Source organism: Myotis nattereri, assembly GCF_964212035.1.
Source record: "Myotis nattereri genome assembly, chromosome: 11".
Taxonomy (NCBI): domain Eukaryota; kingdom Metazoa; phylum Chordata; class Mammalia; order Chiroptera; family Vespertilionidae; genus Myotis; species Myotis nattereri.
Genome location: NC_138086.1, coordinates 72440480 through 72457779, shown reverse-complemented (window position 1 = coordinate 72457779; position 17300 = coordinate 72440480). Strand labels below are relative to the sequence as shown.

The 17300-nt window shown below is 42.0% G+C and overlaps 1 protein-coding gene across 1 annotated transcript; it reads left to right on the top strand.

Moving 5' to 3' along the window:
• The first annotated feature begins 1919 nt into the window (after positions 1-1919).
• Positions 1920-16258, top strand: SFRP4 (secreted frizzled related protein 4). The gene is made up of 6 exons (XM_081102614.1): positions 1920-2782; positions 4389-4469; positions 4565-4630; positions 6748-6946; positions 13220-13283; positions 15348-16258. The coding sequence occupies exons 1-6, from the start codon at positions 2338-2340 to the stop codon at positions 15531-15533; spliced, it is 1041 nt and encodes a 346-aa protein (XP_080958740.1). The 5' UTR covers positions 1920-2337; the 3' UTR covers positions 15534-16258.
• Positions 16259-17300: the final 1042 nt, after the last annotated feature.

The following is a 17300-nucleotide window of genomic DNA, read 5'->3' as shown; positions in this document are numbered from 1 at the left end:
CAGCCTTTCTTAAAAGACATGCCACGGAGAAGATTGAGGAAGCACCAAAATATGACTTGGGACTTGCACAGTTAAACAAATGCAGCAGGTTCACACTGGCTGCAGACATATGAGCCCCCTCCAAGTTTTCCTCCTCAACCAGCTCACAGGGAAGAGGGCAGGTCAGCTTTTTCTCAAAACTGTATTTTCTTCCCTCGGAAGAACTCAGGTTGAAAATCCTTTTCACTAAAGTCAGGGGTTCAGCCTCATTGGATTTTACTGCTGGAAATACCTTGAGATCTCATGGGGCTCTCTCTTGGCTTGCTATGTTGCTAGCCTGGCTCAGCATTTCTGAAGTTTGAGATCTGTCCTAGAGAAAACTGAAATACCTGTCTGGACGGGCCTGGCTGTCTTTGGATGCCCGGAGCTGCCCCTAAATTCCGAGGTTCTCAACCTGTGGGTCGCGACCCCTGGAAATACATCCTGCATATCAGATATTTACATGACGATTCATAACAGTAGCAACATTACAGTTATGGAGTAGCAATGAAAATAATTTTATGGTTGGGGGTCACCACAACATGAGGAGCTGTATTAAAGGGCCGTGGCATTAGGAAGGTTGAAACCACTGCGCCTAAATGGAACCCAACTCCTGAGGTAAATCCTGAAATGCATTTGTCTCGTTTATCCTTCAAACTTATGTGTTTAATTCATGTACCCACCCCCCCCCCAATAAGATCATGCATTTAAAGCACCTGGCACCTTGCCTAGCCCATTGTAAGTGTTCAATGAATGTCGGTTGTGCTTTATGTTCCTTGGGTATTTTAGTCCTCAGTCCTGATCAGAGTCAAAACCAAGCGAATTTGGTGGTTCTAAGTTTTGGAGAGAAGAACCTGTCTGCCTTAAGTTCAGATTTCCAATGAAACTATGTCTTTAAACATTAATATTCAGAGAACATGGTTCCATATTCTAATGCCCTAAAAAAATAACATATACCAGCAAACTTACTGCCTGAAGATCAATGCAACAAAATGCCATCCTTTCCTGTGGATAGCTGAGCCAGCAGTTTGTTTTACTACCTCTTCTTAAAAATAAAAGAGAAAACAAAACATACATCCTTGCTTTCCATAGTACATAGCTTCTGACTCAACTTAAACAACAGTCTCCAAGCACATCAAAAATCAAGATTTTAGGTTGCTGGGTTAGAATGACTTGGCATGCAGTGGGGAGGATAGGGGGGGATCTTTCAGACTGTGGTGCCCATAATCTTCCTTGTTTTAAGAGCTTAATGAAGCTCTTCCTGGGTTTCATTCATGTTGGAGAGAGGAATAGGGAGTTAGAAGAAGAAAGGGGAAAGTTGGTAGATGGAAGACATTTCTCAAACTAGAAGATGCTATTGAACCTTTAGGCAGTTCTGTTACTGGAGCTGGTAGAGACCAAATGCCATTCTGGAAAAACTTGAGCCCAAACTAATGTCAATTAGCCACTACAATAACAACAAAACAAACTACATACAACGTGGGGCGGAGGGGGGTAGTTTGTTTACATCTCAGCCGACAATTACTACTGCACTCTCCCATCCCACACACAATCTCACTACTCAGCGCTTCTCTCACCCCCTACCGGAGGAGGCAGGTTTCCCCCCCCCCCCCCCCCCGAATTCAAGGGCCGCGGAAGTCCCTATTTCCCTCCAACTGTGTACATGGGGAACCTATAAGCCTTATAGTAAAGGCGCAAAGTTCAGCTTTGACTCAGAAGAGGATCTGTTTTTCTCTTGAAATCCTCTCTTGCACCCTTTGGGATCCGGTGTCCAAAACGACAGCCAGAGGCGCTTTTTCTTGGTCCGAAGAGAAAGGACGGGCCAGACCCAAAAGGAGGGACTTTGGTGGGGGAATGTCAGATTCCAACCCAGGGCTGCGGCCCGGCCCGGAGGAGATGATGTCACCGCTGCTGCCAAGAGAGGGCTGGGGGTGGAGCGGCGGAGGGGGAGCCCGCGCCGCGCCGGCTGCTGCCAAGGGAGCGTTCCGAGCCCACGTCAGGGGAGGTGTCCTGTCGGGATAAATAGGGTCCCGCAATGGCCGTGGCTGGCTGCGCTTGGAGCTGCCGCGTCCGGGCCTGGAGCTGCCAGTGCGGGTTCGCGCCCCGGAGGCCGAGGTCTGGCGCCGCTCGTGCGCTGCGCTCCAGACGGCGGACACCCCCGGCCAGCCCCAGCGCCCCGCGTTGCTGCCCAGGGAGTTTGGGGGTCCTGTGCCCTAAAGGACTTCCTCCGCGGAGAAGGGAGAGAGAAAGATCGGGTGGGAGTCGGGGACGAGAAGCGCCTTTCCGCCTGTCGGGGTCGCGGCGCAGGACGGCGGTGCCATGCTCCTCTCCGTCCTGGCCACGCTCTGCCTGTGGCTGCGCCTGGCGCTGGGCGTGCGCGGCGCCCCGTGCGAGGCGGTGCGCATCCCCATGTGCCGGCACATGCCCTGGAACATCACGCGGATGCCCAACCACCTGCACCACAGCACGCAGGAGAACGCCATCCTGGCCATCGAGCAGTACGAGGAGCTGGTGGACGCGAACTGCAGCGCCGTGCTGCGCTTCTTCCTCTGCGCCATGTACGCGCCCATCTGCACCCTGGAGTTCCTGCACGACCCCATCAAGCCCTGCAAGTCCGTGTGCCAGCGCGCGCGCGACGACTGCGAGCCCCTCATGAAGATGTACAACCACAGCTGGCCCGAGAGCCTGGCCTGCGACGACCTGCCCGTCTACGACCGCGGCGTGTGCATCTCGCCCGAGGCCATCGTCACTGACCTCCCGGAGGGTGAGGCCAGGGGAAGGACGGAGGGGGATGCGGACACACCCTTGGCGGTCGCTGCCCCGGGAGAACCGTCCGCCGCACCGACAGCTGCCCGCAGGTGGTCGGTCGGCCCCTCCCCCATCCTACCTCCCAGGGCAGGGCTGGTGACTTAACTTCTAGAAGAGTCTGATTTCTCGGTAGGAATTTCAGAGCGGGAAGAACACCCTGTCCCATTAAGGGGGGCGAATTTTGCTTACAAAGGGAGCCATTGGGGTTGGCTTCATTTACAGCAATAACAGGATAGTCATAGCAGCAGCAGTCAAGAGGAATGGAGGTCTTAAGGTGGGCCTGAGCCAGCGTTAAGCACCTTACACGTATCCTTTAATTTTTTAAAAAAATATTTTGTTTTTGTTTTTGTTAATCCTCACCAAAGGATATTTTTCCATTGATTTTTTTTTTTTTTTTGAGAGAGAGAGAGACTAGAAGAGAGAGGGAGAGAGAAACATGGATGTGAGAGACATCAATTGCTTGCCTCCTGAGCTCGCACGCCCGGACCAGGGCCAGGGATCCAACCTGCAACCGAGGTATGTGCCCTTGACCAGAATCTAACCAAACCAGGGCCCTTCAGTCGGTGGGCCGAGGCTCTATCCACTGAGCCAAGCCGGTTAGAGTTCCTTTCATCTTCAAAGCAATCCCACCAGGATTCTCCACTGAATGTTAGCTCTTGGAAAGGTCTTTCCGGAAAAGCATTTCCAAGCATCGCTCCCCACAGCAGTGCACTTGTGAATTTAGTCACCCTGGAAAGTTGGGATGTCTGTCTAATGATCTTTAACCACGAGCCAACATTTGTGGCATCTTAGTTCACTGGATCTCATTTTCCACGCCCTTCCTTTGTCTTGGTCATTTTGCTGTTTTCCTAGGAAGAAGGAGCAGGTTTAAGTCCACTTGTTGAAGTGAAACCTAAGACTATTTTTGCATTCTTCTTACCCCTGACCCAGCTGGCTGCACATTCAAAGAGATTATGGTGTAGTGCCTCAAGTTATGCATACCCCTCAGAGCACTGACCAAAACAGGAAGGAAGGGAAGTCAAGTGAAGTGCTTACAAAGGGAGAGAAAACATTGAAACTCCTTTAATTCAGTTTAAGAAAAAGCTATCTTTTTTTGCTTAAATTATATAAATGACAGAGGATTATGCTTGTTTTGGATAAACAGTCCATGTAGCTATGAACTGTTTCTGCACTGCAAAATGTAAGGTGGGGATTTGGAAATACTCTGGTTATTTTGTTTAGTATAAGCTGATCAACATTTTAAAATGGGTTTGGAAAGGAATGGCGTAATTTGTCCGGGTTGGCTGTATGTATCAGAAAGTTAAATGGATGTGTGTTCACAGCATTTTGTGCTGGATAAGGCAGTCTCACCTGAAAGTCTTTCCCAAACCCAGGTATGTCTATGTGAAAGAAATAGTCCACAATCGCATGCCATTTTTACTATTTAGTATTTGTGTGTGTGTGTGTGTGTGTGTGTGTGTGCGATGCTGCATTAGTTTATGTCTCTAGATGGTTCCTTGTTCCAGCTGGGCGAACTGACCAAAATCACTGACCACACCCGTGTGACCCTGTGTGTGTTTCAGACGCGAAGTGGATAGATATCACACCAGACATGATGGTACAGGAAAGGCCTCTTGACGTCGACTGTAAACGCCTAAGCCCGGGTGAGTTCTTTGTCCTCAAGACTCATTTTTTTCTCTCCCAGAATGACTTCTCTGAATCCTTTTCCAACATTTTGTCCCTCTCTTGCCTTCTTTAGACCGGTGCAAGTGCAAAAAAGTGAAGCCAACTCTGGCAACATATCTGAGCAAAAACTACAGTTATGGTAAGTCATCTAATGAGAACATTCACTTTGGGATTTGGCACATTCCAAAGCCAGGTCGGCTGGCCATAAAGTAAAGAAGAGGTTTGGTGATTTTTCTAGTTAACTGTATGAGTTTCAAACGGCATAATAACAACTATAAAACTTCTTGCTTTTCTGGGTAAATCAAATAAATACAAAGTAAATTACTCAGATGAAACCAGGGATGTGGCTCAGTTTGCAAGTTTGACATCATGATCCTATTTGACTTGGTGAGAAGTCCTCCCCAGCCAGGACAGCACACTTCACTTGTTCTTTTCATAAGATTTCATCGCTGCAGGGAGGATGGGTGAGTGATCCATGGATTTTATTATCTGAAGCCTGTAGGCCCAATCATTAAGATCTGCTCATGTATCCTATCAGTAGCTATGAATATTTAATACCTTAAGGAAGTTGTAGGTGCCCTAACCAGTTTGGCTCAGTGGATAGAGCATCAGCCTGCGGACTCAAGGGTCCCAGGTTCGATGCCGGTCAAGGGCATGTACCTTGGTTGCGGGCACATCCCCAGTAAGGAGTGTGCAGGAGGCAGCTGATCGATGTTTCTCTCTCATCGATGTTTCTAACTCTCTATCCCTTTCTCTTTCTCTCTGTAAAAAATCAATAAAATATGGTTTTTTTTAAAAGTTGTAGGAATATGTTAATGCCAATTCTGTTGCTGTAATTATTGGCATAGCTTAAATGCCCTCTTCTCTCTTATTTGAAAACACACAATCACTTTCTTCAACAAATAAGTCAATAATACTATTGTGAATGTGTTAAGTCAACTTAATTTTACTATCATCACTTGAAAGTAATTTTAATTTAAAAAAATTTTAAATATCTATTTTGGCTATTTTATGTTCCTTCGGATTTCTTAGATTATTTCTGCTGAAATAACAAAAACTATTTTAGGAAAAACTGTTCATTCTATTTGCTAAGTTTGTTTTTCATATTCAAACTGACATTGTATATCATAAGAATATATTATATACACGCATGAAAGAAAGAAGATAATGGCAACATAAAAGTCTGAAAAAATAACCTTTTTTTTTAGGTTGTCAGATTTGAGAATCATATATAGCTAATGTGGGTAATTTAACCAAAAATATACACTTTCTTTTTAAGTAGGTTTTTGTTGTTTAAAACCTGTTCTATTTAGATATAGTCTTAATATGATCTACTTAGTCTGTCAGCTGAGTTATGCTCTGATGCTATTCTCTGGGTGTCTTGGCCTCGTTGCTACTTTGATGATGAAACCATTTCTATTTCAATCCTTTGGCTTCTTCATAAACCAGCTTTCTCGGATGGACTCCAAAGCAGGTCCATAGTAGGCTGATTACAATTGCATGGCCGGCAGTAATAGCAAGGGACCGAAAGAGCCAGGATTTAAAGCGTGAACAGGCACAGTAACATAAACAACCATCTGTAATAACGGTTCTACCTCTACTCACCTCAGACCTTGCTTTGATAGCATGGGAAGTTAAAAGATTGAGAACGGTGATCCTCAGAGAATCCTTCCAGTCGAAAATCTTATGACTCTAATGACTTCCTCTGGAACAGAGGAAGTTCAGGCCTCAGATGGGTAATTGAACCATACAAACTTTAAGGTGGCTTCTGATTCGGAGAATATGAGTCTCACTTCAGATCATCACAAGGCAGAGTATAAACAAATATTTGCTTATAAGAAATTTTTATTGACTACATTTCCTGATATGTTTTTGACAAAAACAAACAAACAAAAAACACACACCTAATTTTATAACTATAGAACTGCAGGGCTGAGAAGGACCTACAGAATTCTCTGATCAAACCCTATCTATAGCCCAAAGAGCAGTCACTGACCCAAAGGCAGAACCCAAACTAAGTCTGCTTGTCAATTTACTTTTACATCTTGGGCATGAAATTTTAAGACAATGTTGACAATATGGGAGACCTTATATTTAGCATGTGATTGTGGGCTTTTTGTCTGCATTTGGGCAACTTGGACATGACCATAATTACAGGAGTGATTCTTTAAGAGAGGCTTGGGAGTTGGCATGAATACAGCATCCTATTTTTCTCCAAAGGCTTCAACAACACTTATATCAATTTTTAAATTGCAGTCATTCATGCCAAAATAAAAGCTGTCCAGAGGAGTGGCTGTAATGAAGTAACGACAGTGGTGGATGTGAAAGAGATCTTCAAGTCTTCATCACCCATCCCTCGAACTCAAGTCCCCCTCATTACGAATTCTTCCTGCCAGTGTCCTCACATCCTGCCCCATCAAGATGTTCTCATCATGTGTTATGAGTGGCGCTCACGGTAGGCACAGAGGGGCAGAAGAAACTGCATATGGCTTGAGAAAACATGAGTCTCATTTAGTAGGTAAAAAAAAAAAAAAGGTACCAGTCTTTTAAAAAAGCAATTTTAATAGAATCTTCCTTGGGATATTATGTAACTACTAGGGGCCCGATGCATGAAATCTGTGCAAGAGTAGGTCTTCCCCCGGCTGCCGGCACCGGCTTCCCTCTGGCACCTGGGACCCGGGCTTCCCTTGCAGCCCTGGCTTCATCCAGAAGGACGTCTGGAAGGACATCTGGTCTTATTAGCATATTACACTTTTATTATAATAGATAAAGTAATTCTTCACAGAATTAAGGAAAAATAAAAATATAAGTATTTGAATAGGATCTTTAAAAATCAATGGAATTCATTAAATGATTTCAAAAATGGAAAGGCAGATAAATTACTTTGGGTAAAACCAATTCATTTCAGCTTGGCTGGTATGGTTCAGTGGTTGAGCATTGACCTATGAACCAGGAGGTCAGGGTTTGATTCCTGGTCTGAGCACAAGCCCAAGTTGCAGGCTTGATCCCTACTAGGGGCATGCAGGAGGCAGCCTATTAATGATTCTCTCTTATCATAGACATTTCTATCTTTCTCTCCCTCTCCTTTTCTCTCTGAAATCAATAAAAATACATTTTAAAAAATAAAATGCTTTAAAAAGACAATTCATTTCAAGTCATTCAAATCAATCTTACTGTGGCAAAAATTGAATGTTTTAAAGTTTCTTTAATAACTTACAGGTCAAGTAAAGATGGCCATTTGAGACTACAGTTCCACACTTTTCCCTTATATGCACTTAGTTTACAATTTTTGGTATAGTATTACACACACGCATACACACACACACACACACATTCACTCACTCATATCTCCAGCTGGAAGTGTGTTCCCCAAATCTCTTTCCTTAGCAACGTTTTATGTAATTGTATATTCCTTATAACATAAAAATCAAACACTTCAGCACAGGTTCCAGGATGAGCCTCAAACTTGCTGCAATACACTTCTCCAGCAAAATTATTCATTTTTATATAACAAGTGTTCCCCTCGATTCTCTGTCATTAATGCTTATCTGTTTATTTCTTCTAGATACAGCTCAAGACTCTACTTCTTTAAAAAAATCTTTTGAATTTGACCTCACTTGAAACTTTCTTGTTCTATACTCTATCAGCACTTGGGCACCCTCCTCAAAAAGCTGTTCTACTTATACTAGTATCGTGGCTCTCTAAAGAAGCTTTTTTTAAAGCTGTTCTACTTATATCTTGCCTCTCTAAAGAAGCTGAATGAGTGAATGCCGAATGAATATTTCTAGGCTTACCTTTTACATGGTGTTTGTATCTGCTACAGTATTATGTGCAGCTCTGGGGATGTGCCATGTTGCTAGTCATTAAATTCTATTTAGATATACGAATGGGTTATTAATTAATTAGATAAGAGTTTTCATGTCATCTTTCCCAAGTTAGTTTGTAAATTTAATGCAATTCTGATCAACATCCCAGTAAAAATTTTGTGACAATTGGAATTTATATGTTCATAAATAATGCTAATGATCATTTGGAAGGGTAAACTAATAAGGGCATGTTATTTTGAAAATAAGAGGGAGGAGCAGAAATTTTCTTAATGAGACATTCAAATTGGTAGAAGGCTACACTTGTTAAAATCATGTGGTAAAAGAGTAGACATAAAGATAAATAAAGCAGAAGAAACAGATTCTAATGCATAAAAGAAACTTTATTATGTAAGAAATATGGCAAGTCAATAGGAAATAAAAATATTTTAGTGAAAGCTGCAATTATTTTTATTTGGAAAAACAGTACATATTTTCACTTCATACTCTAAAGTATATTTCAACTGAATTAAAGAGATACATTTTTTTTTTTACTTTTTTTTTTTATTGGTTAAGATATTACACATGTGTACCCTCTACCCGCCCCCCCCCCCGCTCATCCCCTCACCCCCCCGTTGTCCGTGTCCATTGGTTAGTCCTATATGCTTGCATATAAGTCCTTTGGTTGATCCTTCCCCCTTGCCCCCACCCTCCCCTACCTTCCCTCCAAGGCCCGCCAGTCCAATCAAAGCCTCTCCGTCTCTGGATCAGTCCTTGTTCATCAGTTTATGTTGTTCATTATATTCCACAAATAAGTGAGATCCTGTGGTATTTATCCGCTCTCCAGTTCCATCGATGCTGTGGCAAATGGTAAGAGTTCCTTTTCCTTCTTCCTCTTCTTAAAGAATACCTTTCAGCATTTCATATAATGCTGGTTTGGTGGTGATGAACTCCTTTAGCTTTTCCTTATCTGTGAAGCTCTTTATCTGACCTTCAATTCTGAATGATAACTTTGCTGGATAAAGTAATCTTGGTTGTAGGTTCTTGGTATTCATCACTTTGAATATTTCTTGCCACTCTCTTCTGGCCTGCATGGTTTCTGTTGAGAAATCAGCTGACAGTCGGATGGGTACTCCCTTGTAGGTAACTGACTGTCTTTCTCTTGCTGCTTTTAAGATTCTCTCCTTATCTTTTGCTCTTGGCATTTTAATTATGATGTGTCTTGGTGTGGTCCTCTTTGGATTCCTTTTGTTTGGGGTTCTCTGCGCTTCTTGGACTTGTAGGTCCATTTCTTTCACCAGGTGGGGGAAGTTTTCTGTCATTATTTCTTCAAAAAGGTTTTCAATATCTTGCCCTCTCTCTCCTTCTGGTACCCCTATAATTCTGATGTTGGTACGCTTGAAGTTGTCCCAGAGGTTCCTTACACTATCTTCATACTTTTTGAATCTCTTTTCTTTTTTCTTTTTCGGTTGGGTATTTTTTGTTTCTTTGTATTTCAAATCTTTGACTTGATTCTTGGGATCCTCTTGTCTGCTGTTGGATCTCTGTAAAATATTCTTTATTTCAGTCAGTGTATGCTTAATTTCTAGTTGGTCCTTTTTCATGTCCTCCATGGTCTCACTATACTCCTTGAGGGATTCATTAAATTTATCGGCGGTTTCCATAAAATTCTTGAAAAACCTTATAAACGTGGCCTTGAACTCTATATCCAGTCGTCTGTCCTCCTCCGTTTCTGACAATTGTGACCTGTTTCTCTGTCTCCGCATTTTGGCTGCTTCCCTGTGTTGATAGAGTGGCCTGCGCGCCAGGTGTCCTGTAGGGCCCAGTGGCTCAGCCTCACCAGTTACCTGGGGTGGACACTCTTGGTGCACTCTTGGTGCCTTGGTTGATGTAGGATCACTGGGAGGAATTGACCTCCAGGCCAATTGGCTGTGGGAAGCAGCTGTGTCTGAAGTGGGAGAATGGTCCCCCTCTGACCACTGGGTACAGTGGCTCCTGGATCTAAGGAGGTGCTAATTCAGCCCCTGCCTGAGGCCTCACAGCCGGGCCAGGAAGAGGCTCAGCTGTGAAGCAATGCAAGCCGCTGCGGGGCCTTGGGCCTTCTCTTGGAAGTTCCGGGTCTGGCTGGCCCGGCTGCAGTTAGGTAATTATCAGGTTGCAAAGGGCCGGGGCATTCACATGCAAAAGCCTCTACCGCAGCCTGAGTGGGGCGGGGCCTCAGGGAGTCAAAAGGATGGAGAAAGAAGCAATGGCTGATTCTCCGCGCCGGAGTCGCGCGTCTCAGTGTCCCGGTAACGGCTGCAAGCACCTCTGAGGGAAATCCTCCCTCAAGTTCGCCAGCTGCTGCCTGACAGAGCAGCCTCTCCCCGTATGTGTCCTGGGTCCCCAGAGACTTCCCAGAACCGGAGTTCAGAGCAGTCGGGAGCTTTTGATTCAAAAAGACAGCCGCGTCCTCAGGTGCCACCCCCTTTCCGCGCGCGCGAACCACCGCCGTACCTCTGCACTCAGCCTCCGCAGCTCCTCTGGCTCTCAGCGTGCTTTTCTTTTCTTCTAGTTGTAGAAATTACACTCAACCAGCCTTCCTGTTGTTCTGGACGATGTTTGCTCCATCCTTTGGGATAATTTTCAATTGCTGTGGGAGGCGACTATTTCCCGGTGTTTATCTATGCCGCCATCTTAGTTTCTCCCCATCAAGAGATACATTTTTAACATTACCTTTATTGTTGAATATTACAGATGTCCCTTCATCTCCCCATGACTCCCTCCACCCCCCTTCCACTCCCTCACCCGGCCTTCACAGCACTGTTGTCTGTGGCTATGAGTTATGCATATATGCATCTAGGTTCTTTGGTTAATCTCTTTCCTCACCCCCACCCCTTCCCTCTGAGATTCATCAGCCTTTTCCATGCTTCCATATCTCTAGATCTATTTTGTTTGTCAGTTTATTTTGTTCATTAGGTTCCACATATAAGTGAGATCATGTGATACTTGTCTTTCTCTTAACGGGCTTATTTCCCTTAGCATAATACTCTCCAGGTTCCTCCATGCTGTCCCAAAGGGTAAGAGATCCTTCTTTTTTAGAGCTGCATAATATTCCATTGTGTAAATGCACCCACCCTTTTTATCCACTCATCTACTGATGGACACTTGGGTTGTTTCCATATCTTAGCTATTGTAAATAGCACTGCTATGAACATAGGAATGCATACATTATTTCTGATTAGTGTTTCAGGATTCTTAGGATATATTCCTAGAAGTGGGATCACTGGGTCAAATGACAGTTCCATTTTTATCTTTTTGAGGAAACTCCATACTGTTTTCCATAGTGGCTACACCAGTCTGCATTCCCACCAGCAGTGTATTTTAAAAACTTAAAAAGGATAAAATTAAGTAAATAAATGTATGCTATCTGAATGACAAAATATTTTGTAAACATCATAGTAATGTAAAAAAAATTACAAGGAAAAATGTCAGTACACATATTTGACCACATACTAGCATGTACATAAAAATCACAAAGAAAAAGGCAAATAAAAATTGAGAAAATACAACAGGTGTGACAATGAAATAGTAACCTTACTCTCTAAAGAGTTCATATAATATTTTAACATTAAGCCTGCAACATAGATATGTCTGTACCTAAATCTGTAGAGACAAGATCCAGAAGAAATACAAAGAGAAAATAAAACATTTAAAAAATTATCTCCTTAATTCTTCAATCCAAATTAAAAATATATATATATATATATATACATATATATGTATATATAGAGAGAGAGAAAAATAGAATATAGAATATATTATAGATACTCATAGTAATATTATTAGGTTACTAAAATTATATTTTTGAATTCTAATTATATCATAAAATGCATACAGGGTGGGTCAAAAGTAAGTTTACAGTTGTTCATATGGAAAACAATACAATAATTAATAAATAATTATACAATAATAATAATTATTAATAATCATACAATAATAATTAATTATATAATAATAAACTGTGTTTTGCATACTCACAACTGTAAACCTATGTTTGCCCCACCCTATCCTATATAATAAAAGCCTAATATGCTAAGTGTCCAGTCAGCCGGTCGGCCGTTCAATCAATCAAAGCATAATATGCTAATGATATGCTAAAGCCACTCAACTGCTTGCTATGACATGCACTGACCACCAGGGGACAGACACTCCGACCAGTAGGTTAGCTTGCTGCTAGGGTCCGGCTGATCGGGACTGAGCGAGATGGGCCAGACACACCCTGGAGCCCTCCCGCAGTCCCTCCTTCCCACATCCCTCCCTGGCCCCATCGTGCACTGGTGGGATCCCTAGACCTGGACTGTGCCCTCTGGCAATCCGGGACCCCTCGGGGATGTCAGAGAGTCGGTTTCGGCCTGATCACAGAGGCCAGGCCAAAGGACCCCACTGGTGCACAAATTCATGCACCAGGCCTCTAGTCTAATATAACTATTAAATGTACTATATGATATAAATATACAGTGTGCTCTAAAATATATATATATACACATATATATATATGTATATGTACAAGGAAGAATGAAAGGATATATCAACAAAATATAAATGGTGGATTGTGAGGTTATTGAAGAACATTTTTTTTTTAAATATATTTTATTGATTTTTTACAGAGAGGAAGGGAGAGAGACAGAGAGTCAGAAACATCGATGAGAGAGAAACATCAATCAGCTGCCTCCTGCACATCTCCCACTGGGGATACGCCCGCAACCCAGGCACATGCCCTTGACCGGAATCGAACCTGGGACCCTTCAGTCCGCAGGCCGACGCTCTATCCACTGAGCCAAACCGGTCTCGGCTGAAGAACATTTTTTTAAATTTTTTGTATTTTTAAACTTTTTACTTTCATAAACCGAAAATGCTTATTAAGATAAATTACTCTTTTTCAGGATGATGCTTCTTGAAAATTGTTTAGTTGAAAAATGGAGAGACCAGCTTAGTAAAAGATCCATAGTAAGTATAATTAACAATATTAGGAATATGGATTTAAGTGTATGTAAAGAAAATCTGTAGAATTTGGGGATTCATCCCATTCTTTTGGATAGGTAGTTATGAGTATAGCTATTCTCACTTGGAATTTTTATCATAAATCTCTTTTCAACTTCAAAGACAATTTGGCTGCATCTAATACTGATCTACTGGTTATTTCCAGATTAAATTAATTTTTTGGTTTCTTTATTGAATTACATGTAATTGCCTTAGCAAACAGTCAGGTACTTGGGCAGAATTTATATCTAGAGGGATTAAAACAGACATATACATGTAGAGGTGTGAATACCTAGTTCTAAAACTCATCACAGTACAAAGTGTAATCTTTTTCCCTGTACTTAAAGTAATTATTTTGTATTTTGTACTATTCATGATTTTAGTGGTAATGTCGTAGAAATATTGGTTATTCAATTAGAAGAGTTAGAGTGATTTTTTGCCCAGACGTGTGAAGTCATACTAGAACTAAATAAATAAGGTCTTTGGGCCAGGCCAGTGTGGCTCAAGGGTTAATGATCGACCTATGAACCAGGAGGTCACAGTTCAATTCCTAGTCAGGGCACATGCCTGGGTTGGGCTGTGGGTTCGATCACCAATAGGGGCGATGCAGGAGGCAGCAGATCAATTATTCTCTTTTATCATTGATGCTTCTATCTCTCCTTTCCTCTCTGAAATCAATACAAATATATTTTTTTAAAAAAAGAAATAAGGTCTTTGGTTTGAAATTTTTAAACTATCTCTTCTGAAATATGTTTAAATGTATTCAGGAGAAATTGTGTTTTAAGGTTCACAAAGGTATTGCAACTGTTTATGATTTCCTTGTTTGCATTAATAAAACACTTGGTTAAAGGGAAAGTTATATTAATACTAACTTATGTAACATAGCCTCCCCTACTCCGTGTATTTTTGACTAAAAGAACAGAACACTACTGTTATATCTGAGCTAAAATCTCATCAGTTGCTCAGGAGTACACCTTAGTGTTACTGGACAGAAAATTCTGGAAGAATTAGTTATCTGGTTCCCAAGACTGCAGTAGATTAGATGCATCAATGTAGAAGGTAAGTCTACCATGAGGACCTGAAGGGGGAAAAAAGCTTTCAAGAATCAGCTGTTTGGACCATTTACTTTTGTAACAAACTTTACAATACACTTCAGTAAGAATTTGAAAATATCACCACACAGAAGCAACATACAGTAAAGAGTTTACTATTTTAGAACACCTTAGTAGGTTGTTCATTTCATTGCAATTCTTGTGCTTAGGAGAATGCCTGCCCTACGGTGGTGCTCAAACTCTTGGCTGATTGAAATATATTCTAACAAAGTTGCAACATGTGTGTTATAATAAAAAGCAACGTCTATTTAAGTGGACTCACTTTTTCATTTTTTTTTTTTCTTTATGCAGCTGTTTAAATAAATAGTATTTTTGTTAAAAATAGTAAGTCCTTTTCTATCAAGGAAACTTGACTGTTCAGAATGACACATTTCCCATCAGCTCTGGCTAGCCAACACCGGAGTGGACTACTAGCTGTAGGTGGTACTTCTGTCTTCTATTGGATATAAGAGAATTAAGTGAATCCATAAGTGTGGTGAGAGGCCCCTGATTTCTGGTTGGGCTGGATAAATTTCTGCTTTTAGCCAGGTGTGCCGTTTTTAGGAAGCTTTGCTGTGTAGGAATGTTGCATTAGAGGGCCTTGGGCTCTGGAGTCAGACTGGTGAACTTGAATCCTGGCTCTGACATCTATCAGCTGTGTGGCCTTCTGCAAATAACCTTGGTGGGCTGGGTCCTGGTCATGACAATGGTGTCCACCCAGAAGGGCTATTGTGAGTTTCAATGACATGAATGCATGTCCAAACCGCATCATGAGTCTCTGATACACGGTAAGTGCTCAACAATGGAGAGTAGCTATTACAACTATTGTCGTGATTAGTCTGTAACAACGGTGGGGGGAATGTCATTAGTTCTGATATCAGTGGAGTAGCATAACGGGGTGAGATGTGCTTGACAGTCATGTTTACCAATTGCCTCCCAGCAGTGGGAAGAGAGGCTGCAGGAACAACAGAGAACCATCCAGGACAAAAAGCGAACAGCCGGGCGCACCAGTCGTAGTAATCCCCCGAAACCAAAGGGAAAGGCACCTGTGCCCAAGCCAGCCAGCCCCAAGAAGAACATTAAAGCGAGGAGTGCCCCAAAGAGGACAAACTCGAGAAGAGTGTGAGCTGACTGCTTTCCAAAACGGAGACTTCCTCTCAGGATGAGGCCAGGCGTTGCCCAGACAGCCCGTGGAAGGCCACACACCCCTTGTCTTAACAACGACGATACTCTTCATAGACACATCTTGCAGCATTTTTCTTAATGATATGCTTCAGTTTTTCTTTTCACACCACTACAAGCGTAGTGGTAGGTATGCCCATTGGTACGGAAGGTATGTGAAAGCTGGTCAAAAAAAACAACACATGTTGTGTTCAGAATAGACTGTGTGCATATTCTATGAGAGGTCCAGGTAGGGAAATACACTTTTGTTCTTTCAATTTGATCTGCTGGGTGCATTGTAAAATAAATGCCACATTGCAAAAAAAAACAAAAAAAAAAGCATCTATTTTTTTTTTTTAACAATATGTTTTATTTCAGTTCGACTTCTGTTGTTAGAATCTTAGCAATTTTTAAAAAAATGTGATTGAAAGTAAAAGCAAGAGGAATGGATGTTTAAAAGATCTTTATGTTTATTGTTTGTGGAAGAATTTTGTAATTAAAGGGGATTTTTAAACAATCTAGAAAAGTAGGATATGGAACATTGTAATGAGTATTTTTGTGTGTGTATTGTTTCCTTTTTTTTTTTTTTTTTTTTTTTACAAAGAAGCCTTTCTGCTCTGTGTTTAGCTATAAACTCTAGAAAATAAAATAATGATGATGATGATGAATAAATAAAAAGGGAAGGCAGGCAAACAACCTCTGGGTCCTTGTTTTCTGGTTACCATGCCATGAGGCGGGGAGCTCTGATTTTACATTCATGCTTCTCATCAGTACCCTTTAAGTGTCACCAGAAACTGAGTTTCTTTCAGCTATTATGACTAAGGTACCAGCTAGTCAACCCCAAACATCTTACCTGTGGGTGTGGTGCTTGTCTCACTCCCCAGGACACCCTAGGTTTCCTGAGGTCAAGTCTCTCTGCTGGTTGCAGGTGTTTACAAGGGCCTTGGGCCCGAGGTGGGAGGGCCAGGATCCAAAACCTCGGGTTGCCAGCCTGCTAGGAGACTGCTGCCACACACCAACTGTGCACCTGGAAAAGGTCACTTGTCCATTCACTACTCAGGAACGTAAAAGGACAACCCGAAAGCTTAAGAGTTAAGTCTCCTCTAAAGGATGTACCATGGTCCCTGGTTTTCAGAAAAGGGATAAGGTACATGTTGCATTCACACAATATAATTAAACAAATTGTTTTATTTCATACCTATAGCCATGGGGACACAGAAGTGAGGTGTGTGGGTAAGCCAGGGGAGAGTGGAAAAATAGGACAGGCACTCATCTCCCCCTGAAAGCTTGACTTTGCCTGCACTGCTACCCCAGGGCAACAGAATTAAAGGAATCCAATAGATTGACCCACAAAAGGGTAGTGTTTTTGCTGTACAAAAGCCAAATCTCATTGGCCCTTAAGGAAGCCAGGTTGGTGTTTAGCATAGCATTCAAACTAAAGAAACCTAGGAAAAGCCATTAAAAGGCATTGCTAGCCTAATTCACCTTCTTAGCATAGTAGGAATTCTTTGGGGAAGGGGACTTAGAAATGAAACTCCATGGGGGAGGAGATAAAATGCTTATGTAAGACCTTTTTTTTTTTTTGTTTTTGTTTTTTTTTGTTCAGTGCAAAAGAAAGTAGTTTGGAGATGACTTTACAAATTTAAATACTGCTTACTTTGAATATTTAAATGATGTATTGATTATCACACAAAAATTTAACTAGGCACATTTATCAGTTTGATTAATTGAT